Raw genomic sequence first — 22094 nt, 5'->3', positions numbered from 1 at the left:
TGAGACATCTATCTCTGCTGCTTCACCTGCAGCTGACAGTCACACACCTGTCAGCACTTATGCAAGAGCGGATATGAGTACCGATTTAAGACAGGAACCACCGCCAAGTGTTTTTGCTAGATGCTTAATAAATGTGCTTAATGTGATCTGTAACCCAAAGGTTGCAGGTTCGAGTCTCAGGTCCGGCAGGGATTGTAGGTGGGGGGAGTGAATAACCAGCACTCTCTTCACCCTCAATACCGTGACTGAGGTGAGTCCCTTGAGCAAGGCACCAAACCCCCAACTGCTCCCCGGGCGCCGCAGCAATGGCTGCCCACTGCTCCGGGTGTGTGTTCACGGTGTGTGTGTGTTCACTACTGTGTGTGTGCACTTGGATGGGTTAAATGCAGAGCACAATTTCCTAGTATGGGTCACCATACTTGGCCTCACTTCACCTCCCTTCCCTTCCTTTCCTTTCCTTCACTGCACACGGATGACTGAGTGACTGTTTACAGCTGGATTTATGTAGGAAAGGCAAAAAGACAAACAATCAATTTATGTATTAATTTTTTTTAGGGAAAAAAGATGCATTATATGCCTTAAAAATACATTAAAAAGTTGTTTATAAAATAAAATAAAATACACAAGTGCCTTGGAGACAATAAATAAAAACCATATTAAATAAATAAAATTTAGAAATAAATCATATTTAGATGCTCCAGGTCACTAAAAGAAACAAATTTAAATTAAATTAAAAACAAAATAAAAATTAAACACAACATATAAAATTACAAATAAATATTTGTAGTTTTGTATAATCTAATCTAATTTAAAAAAAAAAATGTTCAGATCAGGGCTTAAAAACGAAAAAAAAAAAACGAAAAAAAAAAAAAATCCAACGGTTCATTCCGAGCAGAATCGATATTATAACGTTTCTGTTCTTGCGTTCCTCATTAAACAATACGTTCCGAAAACGGTTTTCTAGAAAAAATACCGGTTAATAACGTAATTTTATTAGATATAAATAAATCATTTAGATGCTGAGGGTCACATTTTTTTAAAATCAAACTAAAAACAAATTTTAAATTGAACATACAACAAATAAATTATAAATAAAAGTTTTGCAGGATTTAAGTATTTAAAAAATACATAAAAATGTGTGACAACAAATACAAATAAAAAAATATTATTTTGCATTGATTTATTTTTTGCTAATAAAAAAAAAGTTTGGATCCTCAGTCTCTAAATAAATAAATAAATAAATAAAGGTATTTTTGTTGAAGAAAATAAATAAAAATCATACTAAATTAATAACAAAATTAATAAAAGAAAAAACTAAAAGAAACTCAAATTAATTCCAATTAAATAATATATAATTCTATAAAATATTTATATTTTATTTTTTTATTTTATAAAATAAAAATTAAACACAACAACAAATAAATGAAAAAATATAATTTTTGTATGATTAAGGTATGTCATTTAAAAAATGATGTTCAGATGCTCTGAGTGACAACAAATACAAAACATAGGTAAATAAATACATAAATAAATATTATTTTGTATTGATTTTGCTTTTGCAAATTGGATCCTCACAGTCAAATTAATAAATAAATAAATTGAATACATTTTATTTTATATTGATTTAATTTTTGCAAACTGGATAATTAAATAAATAAATAATATTTTTGTAATTTATATATTTATTTATTGTCTTTTTGCCTTTCAATAAAAGGTGTGTTTCAAAAATATTAATAATTATAGTATTGGTTAAATGTATAACCCTTGGTTATGTCATCACAAAAGAAAATGTGTTTCTATGGACAATGTAATATTGAATATTACAAAAACAAAAATGTTTTAAATAACATAGACTGACAAATCATACTATAACACAAGTGTTATATATATATAGTTATATATATATAATAAAAGTAAAAACGCTACATTCTGATTCCATGTTGCCTTTGAAGCAACTACCAACAAGAAAGAGTCCCACTGACTTCCTCTCAATCCACATGTGCTCTCCTAGCTCTTTTAACATTTCTTTTTTGTCTTCTAGCATAACATGTGCTTCAGGTAGTGAGTCAAACACTGTCATCCCATCTAACAGTGTCCTCCCCACATACATCCACCCACCCACCCACACTGAAGCTCCTCAACTCCTCCTCTGACAGGAGGTGTCAAAGCTCAGATGCTCCAAGCGCCTTGAAGATCTGCCAGACTGTACGAGCACACACTCATAAACGCACATACACAGCTTCACTGCTAAATACAAACCCCAAGCAGCATCAGACGCTCAGTTCACAGGTGTGTCGACACACAAGAGTATAAATCTGACTCATTGCGAGTTTTAGTATCAGACTTACGCAGCTGGTGCAGATGTTTCCAGGCTCTAGAAGTGGGGCAGGCTGTGATCGTGACTAAGGAGCAGGAGTTTCCCGCCAGCGTGTCGCAGAGGTTTTGTTGCCTAAAGAAAACTTTCCGAGGGTCTACGGACTTCTCCAGCATCTTCAAATGGGTCTGGAAAACAATTGTAATCATTGACCAAAATGTTGATGCTTTATTAGCGCTATTTAATTCATGTGAATAAGCAACAACAGGCAAATATCTCAGCTGTGTGGTTGCTATGGCTGACTTGACAATATCAATTTTTCAGTTTTAGTAAGTCTTCATTTTGAAGAACCGAGATCTTTTAGTCTGTTTTTAGTTAATGTGTGAACAAAATTTACACTAAACATTATTTTTAGTTGATCTACCCTCCAATAATTACAAATTTCTTTGTTACTTTTGCTTTGTTAGCTTTCAAATTCTGTTAATTTTATAACAAAATTCACAAAATAAATGTGTAGACATTTAAGATATATTGCTGCTGCACAAATAGCATTAATAGTAACCCGTAGCAGATCTATACAGGTGGAGCTGGGGAGGTGGAGGTTTGCAGAAAAACTCTAAGAGCGTGTTGCGAAATGCTCTCTCTCTCTCTCAAAAAAAAAAGAAAACTATTATTATTATCCTAAAATTAAAATCAGAAAGTGATGTGATGAACTGTTTTTGAAAATTTGTCTTAAACATTGTGTACAGATTCAACTTTTCCCCATGGTCTAGTGTTAAAAAAGACACACTGAACTGCAATATCAAATCATAATACTGCCCTACAAAAAACACCTGTATAAAATTTAGTGATCATGGGCTATCTCGTAGACTATAATATATAGCACATATGTGACCCTGGACCACAAAACCAGTCTTAAGTCGCTGGGGTATATTTGTAGCAATAGCCAAAAATACTTTGAATGGGTCAAAATTATTGATTTTTCTTTTATGCCAAAAATCATTAGGAAATTATGTAAAGTATGTTCCATGAAGATTTTTTGTAAAATTCCTACTGTAAATACATCAAAATGTAATTTTTGATTAGTTATATGCATTGTAAAAAACTTAATTTGGAGAACTTTAAAGGTGATTTTCTCAGTATTTTGGTTTTTTTGCAACCTCAGATTCCAGATTTTCAAATAGATGTATCTCGGCCAAATATTGTCCTATCCTAACAAACCATACATCAATAGAAAGCTTATTTATTGAACTTTCATATGATGTATACATCCCAGTTTTGTAAAATTGAACCTTATGACTGGTTTTGTAGTCCAGGGTCACATATGTGTCTGTATTATTTATTTTTCTGACCGTAATAACCAGACAAATACAGACATAGCTGAATCGCTTTTTACATCAAATTAATAGTCTAACCTAAAAGGACAAGTTGTGGATTGAATAATCTGCATTATAAAAAGAAATACAAAATTAAAAGATGATTGCTTATTGCTCCCAAGTTATCTAGTCTTTGCTTGTTTACAGTGCTTTGTTATATGGAGCGGTTTGGTAGACCGCAATCTATTCAATTCATTGGCTAATGAAGTGCTTCAGTGACAGATGTATGAAAGTACACAAGTTACACCGTAATTTAAACGTGGCAGACTTTAATGGGCAGTAAAACAAAGGCAGAATACCATGTAACTCCAGGCTGGCATAGCAACTTGCCACGTAACCCATCGTAACTAATGTTATACAATGTTCTACCTTGGTTTCTCCTTGGCTTTTTCTTAGTTAGTGTTAGGACAATCCATTATTTTCTCAAATAAAAAAAACAACAACAACAATATTGACTCAAGATACTTATCCACATTATTTTGAATGTCCCAAAAATATCAATAACTCATTTTCGGACAAAAACGAAGTCATGGCCTTTTGCCTTTGCACAGCAGAATACTTGTAGAACCACGATTTTTAAAACATTACATTGACATTCAGCACCTAAATATCTTAATAGGAGATAAAGATTCAGGAGATAAGTGTCACATCCGACCCTTATATTCATACAAAGTAGGTCATGTCAAGTACCTGAAGGGTGGTGTAGGTATAAGGGTAGTGGTAGGCCAAGTAGCACACATCATCTTCATGGCGAAAGGTCACCGTGAAGGTCAGTGTGTAGAAAGAAGATTTTTGACCTCTTTTAGGGCAGAAGTGATTTCTGTGAAAGTCAAAACCACAATTAGATGCTATACACGATATATCTTAAATAAAGAATAGATTGCATAGAGAAAAGGTGAGGTAAAGTGAGGCAAAGTGAAGAAATGTGAAGAGCTGAAGTGAAATAAGAAAGTGAGGTACCTGTAATAGCAGATCTCAGAGCCTGTTCGCACCCAGTGTGGTTTGCCCTCCAGCGCCTCCTTCACAGAATACAGCACAGGCTGCATGCCTGAAAACATCCCACAAACATACAGTTATGATTCAAAACGATAGCAAAACGATTGATCATTCTCTAAAAACAAAAAATAGATAGTCGCCTCGGAAAGGTCACGCATGATGTAGGCGGAACTACTGACCCAGTGATTACAAAAAAAGGTAAAACAACCATGCCCGATGATTTTGAAGTTAGAGGAGAAAATTTGATTAGTTTTTCGTCCTACCTACCTACCTATCTTTTAAATATGTAGTACACAGACGAAGAACTAACCATGTGTGACCTTTCCAATGTACGTAATGCGTGAAGTCGAGCTAGTGCAAGACAAGCATTTGTGGATAAAAAGTATATATATATATATATTTTTTTTTTTTTTTTTTAAATGACAAATTGTTTCACAAAATAAGACCCTTATTCCTCGTCTGGGATTGGTTAGAGCCCTTTGAAGCTGCACCGAAACTGCAATTTAGACCTTCAACCTGTTAGCTCCCATTGAAGTCCACTATATGGAGAAAAATCCTGGAATGTTTTCATCAAAAAACTTAATTTCGTTCGACTAAAAAAAGAAAGACATGAACATCTTGGATGACATCGGGGTGAGTAAACTATCGGGAAATTTTAATTCTAGAAGTTAACTAATACTTTAAAAGTGCACCCAGTGTGGTTTGCCCTCCAGCGCCTCCCTCACAGAATACAGCACAGGCTGCATGCCTGAAAACATCCCACAACCACACAGTTATGATTCAAAACGATAGCAAAACGACTGATCATTTTCTAAAAACAAAAAATAGATAGTCGCATCGGAAAGGTCACGCATGATGTAGGCGGAGCTACTGACCCAGTGATTGCAAAAAAAGGTAAAACAACCATGCTTGATGATTTTGAAGTTACACTGTAGTTTTTACCAGTTTTAACTTAAAAACTTAAGTTTAGCAGCTGCATTAAAAGTTTAAAGTAGCCTACAAGTCCTTTTAACTAATTTTATTGTCATGAGTTGAAATGAATAGTAGTTTTAAGTTGATTCAACTTAAAATTTTAAGGCAGCTTACATTTTTAAGTTGAAACTGGTAAAAACTTTTTACAGTGTAGAGTATAAAATTTGATTCGTTTTTCGCCCTACCCTATCTTTTAAAACTGTAATACTCAGACGAAGAACTAACCATGTGTGACCTTCCCAATGTGATTATAAGTCGAGCTAGTGCAAGACAAGCATTTTTGTTTTAAAAAGTAAATATATTGTGATGAGTCGGCTGCCTCCCCCCAATTATCATCACCACCCCGTCCCTTATTCGCCGTATGGGAGAGGAGGGGCGCGAAAACATCCCGGGCTGGCGGCGTGTGATGAGGAGCACGTGAATTGAATGAAGCCTCATCACCGCCGCTGTTTAAATGCCGAGCGCGCCTCTCCTCAGGAGACCGGTCTCTCCCCCGTGCATGCACGCTGGTGTCCTCGTGGGTCCAGGAAGGGGTGAAGAGGGAACCAGTGCTGACAGGAAGACGAGCTGCCGGACCCGCGGTCCGGACGATGACCGCACAGACGTTACGGCCGACGGGGAAGGATGCCGGGTCGTTTAATCCCTCGACAGTACCGCTTAGGCAGAGGAGGACGTCGCAGCCAGAGAAGCCGCCGCCCCTTTCGCCCTGGACCTCGGTGGGGAACGCGTGCGGCCGCCGGACTCCGCCCCTTGCCTGGACCCCTTCCTACTGAACACTGCCCCTCCTTCACGGAACCCCCCCAGCACTCGAGGACACCAGATCCCCTTTTTACTTTGGACACTTTTTACCCCTTTGGAGACTTGTTTTATTTGATTATGTTTAATAAAAGCCTCTCCGAGGCCTGACGCCACACCCACTGTGTCTGTCGTTTGCTCCTCCCGCCACAATATATTTTTTATTTTTATTTTTTAAATGACGAATTGTTTCACTAAATAAGAACCCTATTCCTCGGCTGGGATTGGTTAGAGCCCTTTGAAGCTGCATTGAAACTGCAATCTAGACCTTCAACCTGTTACCTCCCATTGAAGTCCACTATATGGAGAAATGAATGTTTTCATCAAAAACCTTAATTTCTTTCGACTGAAAAAAAAAAAAGACATGAACATCTTGGATGACACTGGGGTGAGCAAACCATCAGGAAATTTTAATTCTAGAAGTGAACTAATCCTTTAAATTCAATTCAAAATATTTCAACCATACTGTATGAGGCAAGCTAAAATCACTAAATCTTCAGTTTTCAATGAAACGTTAGTTAAAACCAATATGCTGAACACTGCATTTCTCCAAAACTTTAACTCCCACAGGAATAGAGGTTGACAGAGTGCTCTGAAATGCATTCCTTCAAAGTAGATGTTTGTTGGGAGTAAGTTTTACTCAAACTCAAATAAGGTCAACAGTAAAGGACATCTCATTTAATATAGAGACATAAAACACTGACTTCAGGGCAGCACGAGTCTCTTATAATGCCCAGCTGCACACCAAAATGAAGAAAAGGCAGTCAAGGGCCATTGAAAACGCTTTATCGGGGGAGGAACTCAGAAATGCCGGAGCACTGTATTTTTCTGGGATATACGGCTGGTGTCAGATTTAAGAGCTGCTTGGGCCCACCGCTGTGTCTGAGAGCAATGTGAGGGTAAGATATGATTTAGCTGCTACCACTGTGGCGTCTTCTTAAGTTGGGTGTGTGGTACCGGTGGGGAAAAGTATTTCTTTTGAGAGAAGATGGCTGTGTCAAAATCAATGCTATCTAGAACAATCATAGAACATGGTAGGCAGTGCTAAAAATAGATCTTATAACCTGTATGTAACAAACACATTATTTACACAAGTAGAACATTGGATCAATTCAATTAATATTTATTACAAGTAAAACAAAACTTTTTTTTTTGTCCTAAATGTGTAAATGACATGGCTCTGTGGGAGTTGTTACTGTATGGCTTACCGTAGTTATACTGGCTGTTTCCTTTCTCACAATTGATGATGTTGAACCGATAAGGCACGCCGGCCACCATGCCGCTGACTTCAAAATAGAACCATTGACAGTTTGCAGAGGAGTTGACATCAGCATTGAGAATCAAATCATATTCATGACTAAGAGAGAGTGCGAAAGAGAGACAGACAGGAGAAAATCAGACAAAGTGGGCGTAAGAGAGAATAGGAGAGATGTAATGAGAGAGAGAGACTGAGAAACGTGTTACATAAATGACAGAGAGAAATCTCTCACTCCATCCCTATCTGTTGTTACGCTGCCACATTTCATTTGGAAAAATATAACGTCGGCTCTTTTATTTAAGCGCATCGGAACTGCTCTGTAGACAGCGTCTTTGATTTGATCTTGCATGCGTTGACGAGACAAGCTTGCTGAAAGAGTGGAAACATAAGAACGAGAGAGAGAGAGAGAGAGAGAGAGAGAGAGTGTGATTGCGAATGCACTACAAATGAGGCCCAAGGGCACTCGGCGAGCTGTCTGCAGTACATGTTTGCGTGTGTGCGCTTGTGTACGTGCGTGGTATTGTAATGCAGAGTCTCACCTGCGGACTTGAATGGCTTTTCGCAGGTTCCCGCTCTCAAATTTAGAGAAGAACCGAAGGGAACCGGGACACATATCGGGGGAACACTGTGGACTGTGAAAAAAAAAGAAAAGAAAAGAAAGAAAGAAAGAATGAAAGAACGAAAAAAGAAAGAGATGAAGAAAAGGAGGAAGACAGGAATAAGGAAGTAAGAAAAAAGCAAAGACAAGAAGGAAAAGGAATGAGAAGGAAGAGGAAAAGACAGCGTGGAAGGAAAAGGAAAGACAGGAAGGAAGGAAGGAAGGAAGGAAGGAAGGAAGGAAGGAAGGAAGGAAGGAAGGAACAAGGGAGGGAAGGAAGGAAAAGGGCAAGGAAAAGGAATGAAGGAAGGAGAAGGAAAGGAAAAGAGGAAGGAAGGAAAATGGAAAAAACAGGATGGAGGAAAGGAAGGAATGAAAAGAAAGAGGAAAGAAAAGGAAGGAAGGAGGGAAGGAAGGAAAAGGAAAAGAGGAAGGAGAAGGAAAAGAAGGAGGAAGAAAAGAAGGAATGAAAAAGAAAGACGAAGGAAAAGGAATGAAGCAAGGAAGGAAGGAAGGAAGGAAGGATGAAAGAAAAATAAAAGGAGGAAGGGAAATGAAAAGAGGAAGGATGGAAGGAAGGAAAATAAAAAGAGGAAGGAAGGAAGGAAGGAAACATGAAAGATGGAAGGAATGAAAAGGGAAGAGGAATGAAGGAGAGAGGGAGGGAGGGAAGGAAGGAAAAGGAATGGAGGAAGGAGAAGAAAAGGAAAAGAGGAAGGAAGGAAAGGAAAAAAACAGGATAGAAAAAGGAATGAAAAAGAAAGAGGAAGGAAAAGGAATGAAGAAAGAAAGGCAGGAAAAGGAATAGAGGAAGGAAAAGAAAAAGAAAAGGAGAAAGGAAAAAGAAGAAAGAAAAGAGGAAGAATGGAAGGAAGGAAGGAGGAATGGATGAAGGAAGAATGGAAGGAAAAGAAAAAAACAGGATGGAAGAAAGGAAAAGGAAAAGACAGGATAGATGGAAGGAAAAGGAAAAGACATGAAAGAAGGAAGGAATGAAAAGGGAAGAAGAAGGAAGGAATGAAGGAAGGAATGAAGGAAGAAGGCAGGAAGAAAAGGAAAAGCAGGAAAGGAAAAGGAAGGAAGGAAAAGGAAAGACAGGAAGGAAAAGAAAAGACAAAAGAATGAAGGGAGGAGGAAGGGAAAGACAAAGGAAGAAATTAAGGAAGAAAGGTAAAGGAAAGAAGAAAGGAAGGAAAGGGAAAGATGGGAAAGAAAGGAAGGAAGGAAGGAAGGAAGGAAGGAAGGAAAATGAAAGACAAAGGAACGAAGGGAGGAGGGAGGGAAGGAAGGAAGGAAGGAAGGAAGGAAGGAGGGAGGGAGGGAGGAAAAGGAATAGACAGGGTGGAAGAAAGGAAGGAAAAGGAAAGACAGGAAGGCAAAAGAAAGGAGAATGGAAAGGGAAAATAAGAAGGAAGAAAAAAGGGGGGAAAACAGGAACCAAAGAAAGAAAGAATTATAGGATAGGACAGAAATGAGAAAAAAAGAAAATGGGATGGGTCGGAGAAAGACAGAGGAGAAACAAGAAAGGAAGAGAAAGGACAAGTGACATTGACTGGAGAAGTCTAACACACAGAAAAGCAAGCAGAAAAGAACAGAAGAGAGAAAGAGAGAGACACATTTTGGACAGCTGTGCTGATTGAGCATGTTCCACTCCACCATACTGTCACATTAGCTTAACAAACAAGTGAATTATCACCATACTTGTCCTACATATTGATTCACACTACTAACCACGATTCTTGCTAAATCATTCATTCTGCACTGTTTGCATTAATAAATTCCAGTCACACTGCAAATGACAGAAGATGAGTGCAGAACACCGTCCACATGATGGAGGCACACGGCTCTGTATCGCTAACCTGCTGCAACCCACAAACTACATGACTGTAAACAGCAGCTACAGACGACAAGCTGTCCATCAGCATCTAGGCTGGCAGAGAGACACTGTCCATTCAGGGGTTTATCACCCAGAATGCCCCTGACAGCGGCGGCCACGTCAAACCAAGCTTGACTGGGTAAACATGCACAAGCTGAGGAAGATCAAAACCAAGAGCAAATTAGATCGTTCTTAGAAAGCTATTTTTTTTTACCACGATTACCCTTTTCAAGGTTTTATTGTAATTGCTGCAATTTTAGAGCTTTTAAAAAGAACTTGGGAGAAAAAGACTTAAAAAGATCTTTCACGTTCCAGTTCCTACCGTAGTATCAATTCAGTGTGCATCCAGAAAGATCCATTAAGCTCCATCAGAAGCAGTTAATGGACTTAATTTATCAGCATAGCATCTAAATGGTTTTTATGCCACTGATGTGAAGATCTGATGAAAATGCTTTATCAGAAACAAACGGCAGTGTGTTTACCTGGGATCGTCCATGTCAAAAACAACCTTGTTGATGATGTCCTCTGGACAGATGAGACGCCGGATGTCTTCGAAAACTTTCTTTCTGAAACATTTAAATAAACAAATTAAAACTTAAAGATAACTATAATTTGTAGTAAATACTGTAATAAACTTTAGTATTTACTTTAATAAACTGCAATAAATTGTAGTATACTACACTTTGTTCGTTTATACAACAATAACTATGGTGAATTCATAAACTGTTGTAAAGACTGCAGTAAACATTAGTATTTACTACAGTAAACTGTAGTAAATTGTAGTACACTGTAATACGTTATAGTAAACCACAGCTTTTGTTTCCACACACATGAAAAAGACTGTAGTAAACTGTAGTATTTACTATAGTAAACTGTAATAAATTATAGTACATTGTAGTGTATTGTAGTATTTACTTTACTTCATTAATTTATGCTACAGCACACTGCATTGCAACTATTGTGAATTCATATACTGTAGCAAATACTGTAGTAAACTTTAGTATTTACTATAGGAACCTAGTAAATTGTAGTACGCTGTAGCATATTATACTATTTACTACACTTTGTTAATTTATAATATAGCATAGTGTAGTATTAACTATAGTGAATTTGTAAACTGAAGTAAATACTCTAGTAAACTTCAATATTTACTATACTAATCTGTAGTAAATTGTAGGGCACTTAGTATATTATAGTATTTACTACACTTTGTTAATTTATACCACAGCATACTGTAGTATTAACTGCAGTAAATTCATAAACTGTTGTAAATACTGTTGTAAACTTTACTATTTACTTGTAAACTTTACTATTTACTATAGTAAACTGCAGTACACTGCAGTATATTATAGTATTTACTACACTTTGTTAATTTATACCACAGCATACTGTAGTTTTAACTATAGTGAATTCATAAACTGTAGTAAATACTGTAGTAAACTTTACTATTTACTATAGTAAACCATAGTAAACTGCAGTATATTATGGTATTTACTACACTTTAATTTATATCACAGTATACTGTAGTATTAACTGCAGTGAATTCATAAACTGTAGTAAATACTGTTGTAAACTTTACTATTTACTTGTAAGCTTTACTATTTACTATAGTAAACTGCAGTACGCTGCAGTATATTATAGTATTTACTACACTTTGTTAATTTATACCACAGCATACTGTAGTTTTAACTATAGTGAATTCATAAACTGTAGTAAATACTGTAGTAAACTTTACTATTTACTATAGTAAACCATAGTAAACTGCAGTATATTATAGTATTTACTACACTTTAATTTATATCACAGTATACTGTAGTATTAACTGCAGTGAATTCATAAACTGTAGTAAATACAGTTGTAAACTTTACTATTTACTTGTAAACTTTACTATTTACTGTAGTAAACTGTAGTACGCTGCAGTATATTATAGTATTTACTACACTTTGTTAATTTATACCACAGTATACTGTAGTTTTAACTATAGTGAATTCATAACTGTAGTAAATACTGTTGTAAACTTTACTATTTACTATAGTAAACCATAGTAAACTGCAGTATATTATAGTATTTACTACACTTTGTTAATTTATACCACAGTATACTGTAGTATTAACTATAGTGAATTCACAAACTGTAGTAAATACTGTAGTAAACTTTACTATTTACTATAGTAAACTGTAGTACACTGCAGTATATTATAGTATTTACTACACTTTGTTAATTTATACCATAGCATACTGTAGTAACTGCAGTGAAGTCATAAACTGTAGTAAATAGTAGTACAGTGTTTTATATTATAGTATCTACTACACTTTGTTAATTTACATACTCTATTTTTACATATAGTGAGTTTGTAAACTGTAGTCAATTGTAGTACACTGTCCCCCGGTTTCACAGACAAGGCTTAAGCCTAGTCCTAGACTAAAATGTAAGTCAGAGCTGAAACAAAATTGCACTGATTGATCTTAAAATATATCAGTGCCTTTGTTCTGTTTCAAGATGCACACCAGTAATGTTCTAAGCATGTTTATAAAAATTACTTAAATGTCCTAATTGAACTATGGCCTAATCCTGGCTTAGTCTAAGCCCTGTCTGTAAAACCGGGCCTGTATGCTATAGTATTTACTACACTTTGTTAATTTATACTACAGCATTCTCTATTATCACCTATAGTGAGTTCATACACTGTAGTAACATTTTTTTTACTATACTATATTTTTTAGTTTTTACTCTAGTAAACTGAAGTAATAATGTAATATACTCTAATATATTATAGTATTTACTATACTATCATAATGTAGTATTAACTACAGTGATAACCAGTAATTTCCTATGGGATACTATGGACTAGTCTGTTCTAGTGTTCAGTAAATGGTGCTCTCTACTTGTTAAAACCGCAGAGAAGGAAGGAATAGAGAGAGATTAGAAGAGAGAGAGAAGATTATCGGTGAATAATGACTTTACACAGACCTAGTTTTGTCATGTTGAAGCCTCGGTCTTCTTTCACATTCATATTGACAATATTAGAGAGAGTATTCTTAGTAGTTAGTTTTATTAGCTTTATTGTTTGTGGCAGGATAATTGTCTCGCCTGCAGAGGGAGCTGCTCTTGTAGTAAACAATGCGCACAGAATATATAACAAAGGGTGTGACATTATAATCATTAGATATTACTTTAACAAATGACTAATAAGCAAAGCTATCAGCTCTTCCAACATTACACGTATCAAGCGGTCTGGCGAAATAATATGCAAACGGTTACTAAAGTGCTGATAATGGCGGTCGCTCCCAATTCTGTTTGGACGATGCCATTTCCAAACCAAACCTATGGTGTCTCATCTTTTTTGCCCTGTATGATGCTAATTGGCTAATTTTCTTGGTTGTTTGTGTGCATTATTTCTTTGTCACAGATGAACAATAATAATAAGGCCTTTCTCCCAATGCGAATAAGCACAATGCAAAATGCGTGGAGAAAAAAAAAAACAAACAATCTGTGTGGACGCTCCAATCCCGAGAGCAAATTTTAGATGATAATGGGGTTGAATGAATGAGCAAAAACAAAGTTAACAGTCCGCCGTGGCTGGCTATAAACCGAATGTGCTTTCATCAAAATGTTTACTTCATGGAAAGAACTATAAAACAATAAGACATAAACAAGCATTTCGTTCTCTATTAATGTTAAAAAAAAATATGACGAACCATTTTCTTGGAAATATTATCAAAATGACGTGTTAGACATGTTTTAAAGATGATTTTTTTTTTAAATGAACATTTCAGGATGTCAAACGAAAATGTTTCAGATTTATCTAAAGTCAATGTTGGAGTAGGAAGCAATATGTAGAATTAAAACTGTCACTTTTTTTTTGAAAATGTCACAGACTGTGAGTATTTTTGAGTTAAAATGACACCAAAATAACACATATAAACTTATCTTACCCTTGAGGAAACACAATAAACTACAGAAATGACTGAAATAAATTTCCTTTAATCTCTCCTTTGCACATTGAAGAAAGTTTTCGGCAAAAACAAGTCTTCCGAAGGGGGCTACCATAATTAGATATAGATTTAAGGGCTTTTCCTCAGTAGAAAAGAGTCTTTGGGTGTCTGTAGAGCAAAGCAACCAGCGAAAGCCGAACGACTCACTTAAGGCGAGAGAGTTTAACTCAGAGAGGAATATTTTAATGGATTTCATTTGTACTTACAGTGAGTTTAATGACTCAGTGCTGATGTTTACAATCATTTGCATATGGCGATGTGTAAGTAAGGATGGAGAATAGGCCTTAGATTGCATCCACATGACCTTATTTAGAGACAAATCAGCTTATAAATGAAGTCTAATATTTGCATTGTTCTTTTCTGGCAATCTCAGCATGCAGATGTAACACAAGCTGCTAAAAGGTTGGAAACTGCTGTAATATTTGTGTAAAACCCAAGACGAAAACTAAAGCACAAATTAAAGCATCTATGGGGAGGGTTTGAAAGCGTCTTTATGGAATCAAACAGCTTTCTGTTGTTTTTCTTGTTGCAGTCTGTAATGGCACAGTTTTTACAAGCAACAAAACACTTGAGTAATTCCACTCCGCCATTCCCCAGATATGTCTCTCAAAGCGAATGTCTCTTTAAATCTTTTAATACTGAATATTAAATGCGATCACAGGTGAACGGAGAGCTCCTTGATGTTGAATCATAATTGTTATTGCAATAACAATTCGTTCTAATATTCTGGCACAATTTTTTCTGTCACTTGGTAATTCTTGGTTTCTGATACAAAATTATTTTTTTCATGGTTTTAAGGGAATAAAACACCAAGAGTACATTTACAACGTTGCTGAACGTCTGATGCATATGGTACACAACTGGAAACACTTCAGGAATGTCGAAGTCGTCATCTGATTCGTTGAATTTGACTGGATTTCCGGGAGACGCGAGTGTCGCGTTTATTTTCGGTCCGCCGGGAAACAAAGCGCAGAGTGATTTTACTGGGCGTTTTGCTAAAAGGTGCTTATGCAGACGCCATTGTTGTTATACACATTTGCAACGTTTGCGAATAAATTACTGACTTACTGCTTGTTCTCCCTCTTCTTCGTTATCTTTCAATGCTGGTTATTTCAGCGACTAACTTGTTGCACGCGAGTCTGTTGTTGTGGGGGCATTTCCACGCACAGAAAAGTGACGCTGAACGAAACGAACTGTGATTGGTTGTTTGACATGGCGATCAAACGGTCTTATGGGCGGGCCTTGGCCAATGAAAGCTGCCATGAATTCCAGACCTTCAGCCGTCAGTCATAGATTCTGCAAAGTGTCTTACCGAAATAATAGGGATCATACAAAATGTATGTTATTTTTTATTTAATACTGATATTTCACATAGGACATTTAGTCCACAAGAGTAAATAATAGTTGAATTTATTTAAAAAAAGCCCTTTTACATACGCTTAATTCTTAACCTGAATGATTCACAGCTATGTTTATTTTCTTTAAATTTAGTGTTTGTCCTGAACAGTAAAATCCTTCAGGTCCCAAAAATTATTTGGTCTTTCAGCATTTTTGTGTATTTGAACCATTTCCAACAATGACTGTGTAACCCCTCACACCCGGGTCCTACCGCACCAGCTCCGAGCAGGTCTCGAACCCAGGTCTCCAGCACGAGAGGCGGACGCACTAACAAGGAGGCTAAAGGCTGCAACCTCTAGCGTCTGTCGCTAGTCCGTCTCTTGAGATTGGGGAGTGAGGTTTACCTGCACAGCACCTACTAGGTGGGCTCCGTTACACTCACCCCCTAAACCTCACTCCCGTCCGGGTCACGGCACCAATGTAACCCCTCACACCCGGGTCCTACCGAGCAGGTCTCGAACCTCTCCGTATTTAAACGAACCTCGAACCTCTCTGTATTTAAACCATTTCCAACAATGACTGTGTAACCCCTCACACCCGGGTCCTACCGCACCAGCTCCGAGCAGGTCTCGAACCCAGGTCTCCAGCACGAGAGGCGGACGCACTAACAAGGAGGCTAAAGGCTGCAACCTCTAGCGTCTGTCGCTAGTGCGTCTCTTGAGATCGGGGAGTGAGGTTTACCTGCACAGCACCTACTAGCTGGCCTCCGTTACAACTGTATGATTTTGAGATCCATTTTTTCACACTGAGGATTTATTACAGAAGGTTCAAATGCTCACTGAGGCTTCAGAAGGAAATAACGATGCATTAAAAGCCAGGGGTGTAAACTTTTGAACAGAATGAAGATGTGTACGTTTCCCTTATTCTGCCTAAATATCATATATATGTATATTTTTTATTTAGTGTACTGCCCTTCAGAAGCTACAGAAGATACTTTTAATATTTCCCAGAATACAAAATAAGTTTAATTTACTCTAATCTTCAAATTCAAAAGTTTTCACCCCCCAGCTTTTAATGCTTTGTGTTTCAGTGAGAGTTTGAACTTTCAGTAATAGCTGCATATGAGTCCCCCAGTTGTCCTGTGAAAAGATGGAGCTTAAAATCACTGTTAAAAAGAGTTCAAATACACAAAAATGCTAAAAAAAGCAAAGAATTTGTGGGACCAGAAGGATTTTTCTGTAGAACAGCAGGCAGTTTAAGGACAAAACAAGGGACTCATGAACAACTATCACTGAACAAAAAAATAAAATAAAAAATAACACAGCTTTGGATAATTCAGGTAACAACACAGTGTTAAGAATCAAGTGTATGTAAACTTTTGAATTGGGTAATTTTTATAAATTCAATTATTATTTTCTTTTGTGGACTATATGTAAATATCTTCTATGTGAAATATCTTATTCAGGTCAGTGATAAATAAGAAATAACGTGCAATTTGTATGGTCTCTCCTATTTTGGTAAAATAATAACCATTTTGCAGATTCTGCAAGGTATATGTAAAATATATGTTTTTTTTTCATACTTTTGGGTCAGCGCATGTGTTTTGTTCCTTTCGTACGCAAAGCAATTTTGAAACCGTGTTGGCTCGCCCCTTGAGTTGAGAACCACTTGTTAGAACCTCTATGTTAGACAACTCATCCACCCTATTCTTTGGGCGGGACAAAATTAAAATGAAAAGCATGATTTCTCACCTCTGTACATGTGGTGGTCTTTTAGCCATGGGCTCTTGCTCTTGTGGGGGCAGGTGTCCCCAGAAGTCAGGGAAGGCTAGGATGGAGTATCCAGCAATAGACTTTGTATTGGCTGCGGTAGCAGCGTAGAGACGTGGATCGTGATTGGGAATGCAGATCCCATACTTCTCCAGAAGCCTGTCCACCATACTAGAGTGGCCTACTTGCCCCTTCCTGGAGCAGTTGAGGTAATGCTTATGGAAGTCACTCGTCTGAAGGTGGTTTTCACCTCGGTCAGAGGGCAGCTCAGAGCTTCTCTGGTCGCTCAAGTCTCCCTCCAGAGTGCTGTCATCATCTGAGCTTTCATCGATCTCAGAGCTGGAGTCCAAATCCTGGAAGACAAAATTGTCCAAGTGTAAGTGAGAAACTGCAAAGCTAATGTTGATTTACAGGGGGAAAAAATTCAAGAGCATCCACAGATGCCAGCTTTCTATTCTTTCGGCCACATCAGCAACTCTCAAATCAAAGGTGTAAGAGAAAAACGCCAAAAAGGAGACAAAGTGCGATTACAGTAAAAATCACCCACAAGATATCCTGTTTTCCCCTTGGCACCAGCAAACGCTCAGTGCTGTATTGAACGAATAACAACCCAAAATAAACTGTGAAGGAAATGAAAGCATTTTTTTAGAGACTATTGAGCGAGGAAAGCTAAAAAAGGATAAGGAATTGTTTTGAGGATGCAGCCCAAAGTGGTGCACATCACTTCCAGCTTTCTATTGACTTCAAAAGGGTGATACTGACAGCAAATAGGGTCGTCCAATTTCAGTCTTTGACAGGCATAAAATGAACTGTATCAAAATAGCCAAGGGCCCTGGCTGCTTTAAGAGCAACCAAATAACAATTTAAACTCACGCTTCGTGCATTTCCATAAATTTTGCGGGGGGGGGGGGGGCTGTGGCTCTTCCCAAAGGTGAATGTGAGAAGAAACCAAGAAACACGATAGACATAATGTGCTGACTGAGGGAAAATTTTGCACACATCGCACCGATAAAAGCCTCCATCATCTGCGCTCACCTCCCTAAGGAAGATCTTGGTTTCTGAACGCCGCCCCATGTTTGCTCTGATCTTCACCGCTGTGCACATAAACTGTATACCATCAAAGTGAATTTGTTAGATACAAAACTTTAGTACTGCACTCTCTGCTATTTCACTGCATTTAGATTTAACTTTTCTCACTCCTAAAAATATGTGTAAGCACAAAGATGCCACAACTTCAATGAATACCAATAGCAGGGGATGCATTAATATAAATGAACCTTTGCTGTATAAAAACGTCTCGGGTTTGAGGTTGTATATTGCATCTCAGGGGGCTCGCTTTGTCATATTCTATTTTCAAAACCACAAATACCACTAAAACAATGTAGCAGCACAAATATGTTTTTTTTTTTTTCAAAGACTTATTTTAATCAGAACTTGATACAGGCAACTACAACAGCACTTTTGATGAGCTCTGGGAGTGGGACTCTGGGAACGTGTGCTCGGTTGTTCCTACAAGTGGTTGAGAGGGAAAAAGCAGAGATGTAATTCGCAAAGGGAACGAACGAATCTGTTTGAGGTCAATTCAATTACACAATCCACCGACCATTAAAAGCTAAGCATGCCTGACGTTTTTTCGAAATCATCGTGTAAAATAACAGATAAATTAGTGCAAATGTGACACATTTAGGGAAGTTTTAAGCAGCTGTCAAATTCAATTCAGAATGGATATTAGTGGCTAATAAGTTTTCAAATGCACAGGATCTGATTTGAGTTGTCAAATAAGGCATGAACAATTCTGGAAAGTGTACTTAAAGGGATAGCTCACGCAAAAATGAAAATTCTTCTTTCAGATGATCTAGAAGTTAACAAGTTAATGCTGAGATTTTGAAGTCCAATTAAGTGAATCCATCCATCATAAAAAGTGCTCCTTGTGGATCTAGAGGTTAATAAAGGCCTTCTGAAGCGAAACGATGCATTTGTGTAAGAAAAATATCCATATTTAAATCTTTATAAACCATAATAGCTAGCTTCCGCAAACTGAGAGCGGATGATTTAAGTGAACGTGGAAGTGCTGAATGCGGAAGCACAGTGGAGAGAGCAAAACAAAAACAAAAAAAGGTCACGAATTAGAAGTACAAAACAACGATTTATAAAGAAAAAAATGCTGGAGGATTTCAATATAAGCCAAAAGGAGACAAAAAAAAAAAAAAAAACTTACATATTCGCACCTAAGCTTACACTACGCCTACATCCTACGTCATCCGCTGGAATGCAACTCTCTCGTGAATGTGTGTACGACAGTTAGTGGATATTAAATATGGATTTTTTTCTTGCACAAATGCGTCGATTTGATTCAGAAGGCCTTAATCAATTCTTCTGAGCCTTTTGAAGTACTTTTTATGATGGATGGATGGACGCACTTTATTGGACTTCAGAATCTTAACACCCATTCATTGCCATTATAAAGATTGGAAGAGCTAGGAATTTTTTTAACCCTTTGGTTGTGTTCGGATTCTTGTCACACCTTTGATGTTCCCGGTCAAAAATGACCAGACTCCAAACAACTGCTTATAAATCTCTCATTATGCTATATTATCACCTAATATTGGATTCCATCTTTTTGTCACCTTCTTTTCTTCCATTTAGGACTGGTTTTGTGTTTCTATTTGCAACTGATTAATCATAGGCCTCGTTTATCCGAAAGCAGGTACCTCATTTTTTGAGTGAAAAAAATATTTTTTTATGTATAATTTTCACGAAATTAAACAAAAAATTATACAAATTTGCACTGTTTATCACACTAGTGTGATTTAATGTTTAATCAGGAAGTTTGCTTTTAAATGCTTTTATTTTGTACAAAATTGCAAAAAGTCACACTTGTGGTGTTCCCGGTCAAAAATGACCGGACTCCAAACAGTTACTTATAAATCTATCAGTATGCTATATTTTCACCAAATATTGTATTCAATCTTTTTATAAACTTGCTTTCTTTCATTTAGGACTGGTTTTGTGTTTCTTTTTGCTTCTGATTAATCTTAGGCCTCGTTTATTCGAAAGTAGGTACCTCATTTTTTGAGATAAAAATTTCGAAAAATGAATGAACTACCCCTTTAAAGTACTTAAACTATAATCAAGCTACTCTTATAAAAAGCTATTTAAAAAGTAGTTACATTGAAGCTATTACATAAAAAAATAATCATTTTAATACATAAAAATTCCAATTCATGTATTATTCAATGTACTGTACTGTAAATAAAGTAAACTATTAAATATCGCACAGTAATGCTTGTGAGGCCTTGACTACGGAACTGTGGCGGATACAAAACAAAAAGACTCATGCATGTCGAGTCTTGGGCTTAGTCAGCAGAGGAACTAGGATGTTGGTGTCATGCTGAATGAAATGCACATCTAATTTTCAACTCCTGGCTGCCCTGTACAGTATCACACAAAGAGTTGGAGATCAAAGGGAAACATGGTATCCCGAGGCAAGTCCTCGGGGGAAGAGACCCTTCCGTACCCCTCCCTCTGTGAACGCAAGCTCCGTGCCAATCTCGTTCTCTCAGGGCTTATGTTTCTGACAGCTCTGCAGTTTTACCTGTGTTCTCTTCTACGGAATCCTAGCGTGACGCTGTGAATTAGACCCGTTTAATCATGGCCTTTGTTTTGGCCTGAAGATTACAGGTGCAGCATCGTTGTCATGCAAGATTAATAGCGGGGAACTGATTGGCATGAATGTCCTGCTGTAAATTATTTTCATCTTGGTATTTTGCACAGCATGCATAATGCAGCGATGTGATTACAACCTCTGCGTCCAATCCAGTCACAGCGTCTCCAGATCACAGTGGCATTTAATGATAATGGGAGAAATACATCAAAGACACGTTCAGAGAAGGGGGGATAGGATGGACAGTATGCTTCCACGGTTTGATTTATTGAGGTGATACCAAAGGAAAATAATGAAAAATTGCAGAAAGAACATTCAGATTGACGCATATTATAATAAATGACAATTTGATTGTTTAACATTAGGGCCAGCAATCGGTAAAAAGTAAAACAATTTTTTATTTTTTTTTATTTTTTTATTTGACACTAGGGCTGATAATCACTATAATATAATAAAGTAAAATATAACATTCATAGTAATTTGAAAAGAAAAACGAATTCACTCATTTAACATAATATGTATAGTATAGTATAATGTACTGTAATATGAAATTGGTCATTCATCAAATAGAATAAAACAAAACAAAATACAGTACAGTACAGTACAGTATAGCATAGTATAGTATAGTATAGTATAGTATAGTATACTGTAATATAAAATTTGTGGTCGGTCATAAAACAAAATAAAACTAAATAATAGTATAGTATATATATATATATATATATATATATATATATATATATATATATATATATATATATATATATATATGTATAACCATTCGATAAAAAAATAATGAATTCATTTAAATATAATATAATATAATATAATATAATATAATATAATATAATATAATATAATATAATATAATATAATAATAAAAATACAATATAATAGTATTATATGGTATACTGTAATATAAAATGTTTGGCCATTCAATAAAAAATGAATTCACTCATTACAATCTAAATATAAAGTACAGTACAGTGCAGAATAGTATAGTATAGCATAGTAAAGCATAGCACATTACAGTACAGTACAGTTATACTAATATAAAATTGTAGTCATTTAATAAAAAGAAAAATGAATTCACATATTTAAATATAATATAATAGTACATTATAGTACAGTCATGGACAAAAG

The 22094-nt window shown here is 36.4% G+C and overlaps 1 protein-coding gene across 1 annotated transcript in view; it reads right to left on the bottom strand.

The window, feature by feature from the left end:
• The window catches only part of agbl1 (AGBL carboxypeptidase 1), a 194507-nt gene that overhangs the window by 104798 nt on the left and 67615 nt on the right, over window positions 1-22094 (bottom strand). Inside the window, exons 11-17 of the mRNA XM_073831593.1 lie at window positions 17270-17640; window positions 10668-10751; window positions 8251-8343; window positions 7662-7810; window positions 4651-4738; window positions 4381-4510; window positions 2349-2502 (exon numbers count right to left, since the gene is read on the bottom strand). Coding sequence (XP_073687694.1) covers window positions 2349-2502; window positions 4381-4510; window positions 4651-4738; window positions 7662-7810; window positions 8251-8343; window positions 10668-10751; window positions 17270-17640 — 1069 coding nt within the window. The remainder of the gene's footprint in view (window positions 1-2348; window positions 2503-4380; window positions 4511-4650; window positions 4739-7661; window positions 7811-8250; window positions 8344-10667; window positions 10752-17269; window positions 17641-22094) is intronic.

The sequence above is a fragment of the Garra rufa genome, chromosome 25, assembly GCF_049309525.1.
Source record: "Garra rufa chromosome 25, GarRuf1.0, whole genome shotgun sequence".
In the NCBI taxonomy this organism is placed as follows: Eukaryota; Metazoa; Chordata; class Actinopteri; order Cypriniformes; family Cyprinidae; genus Garra; species Garra rufa.
This window is presented reverse-complemented; position numbering and strand designations above follow the sequence as displayed.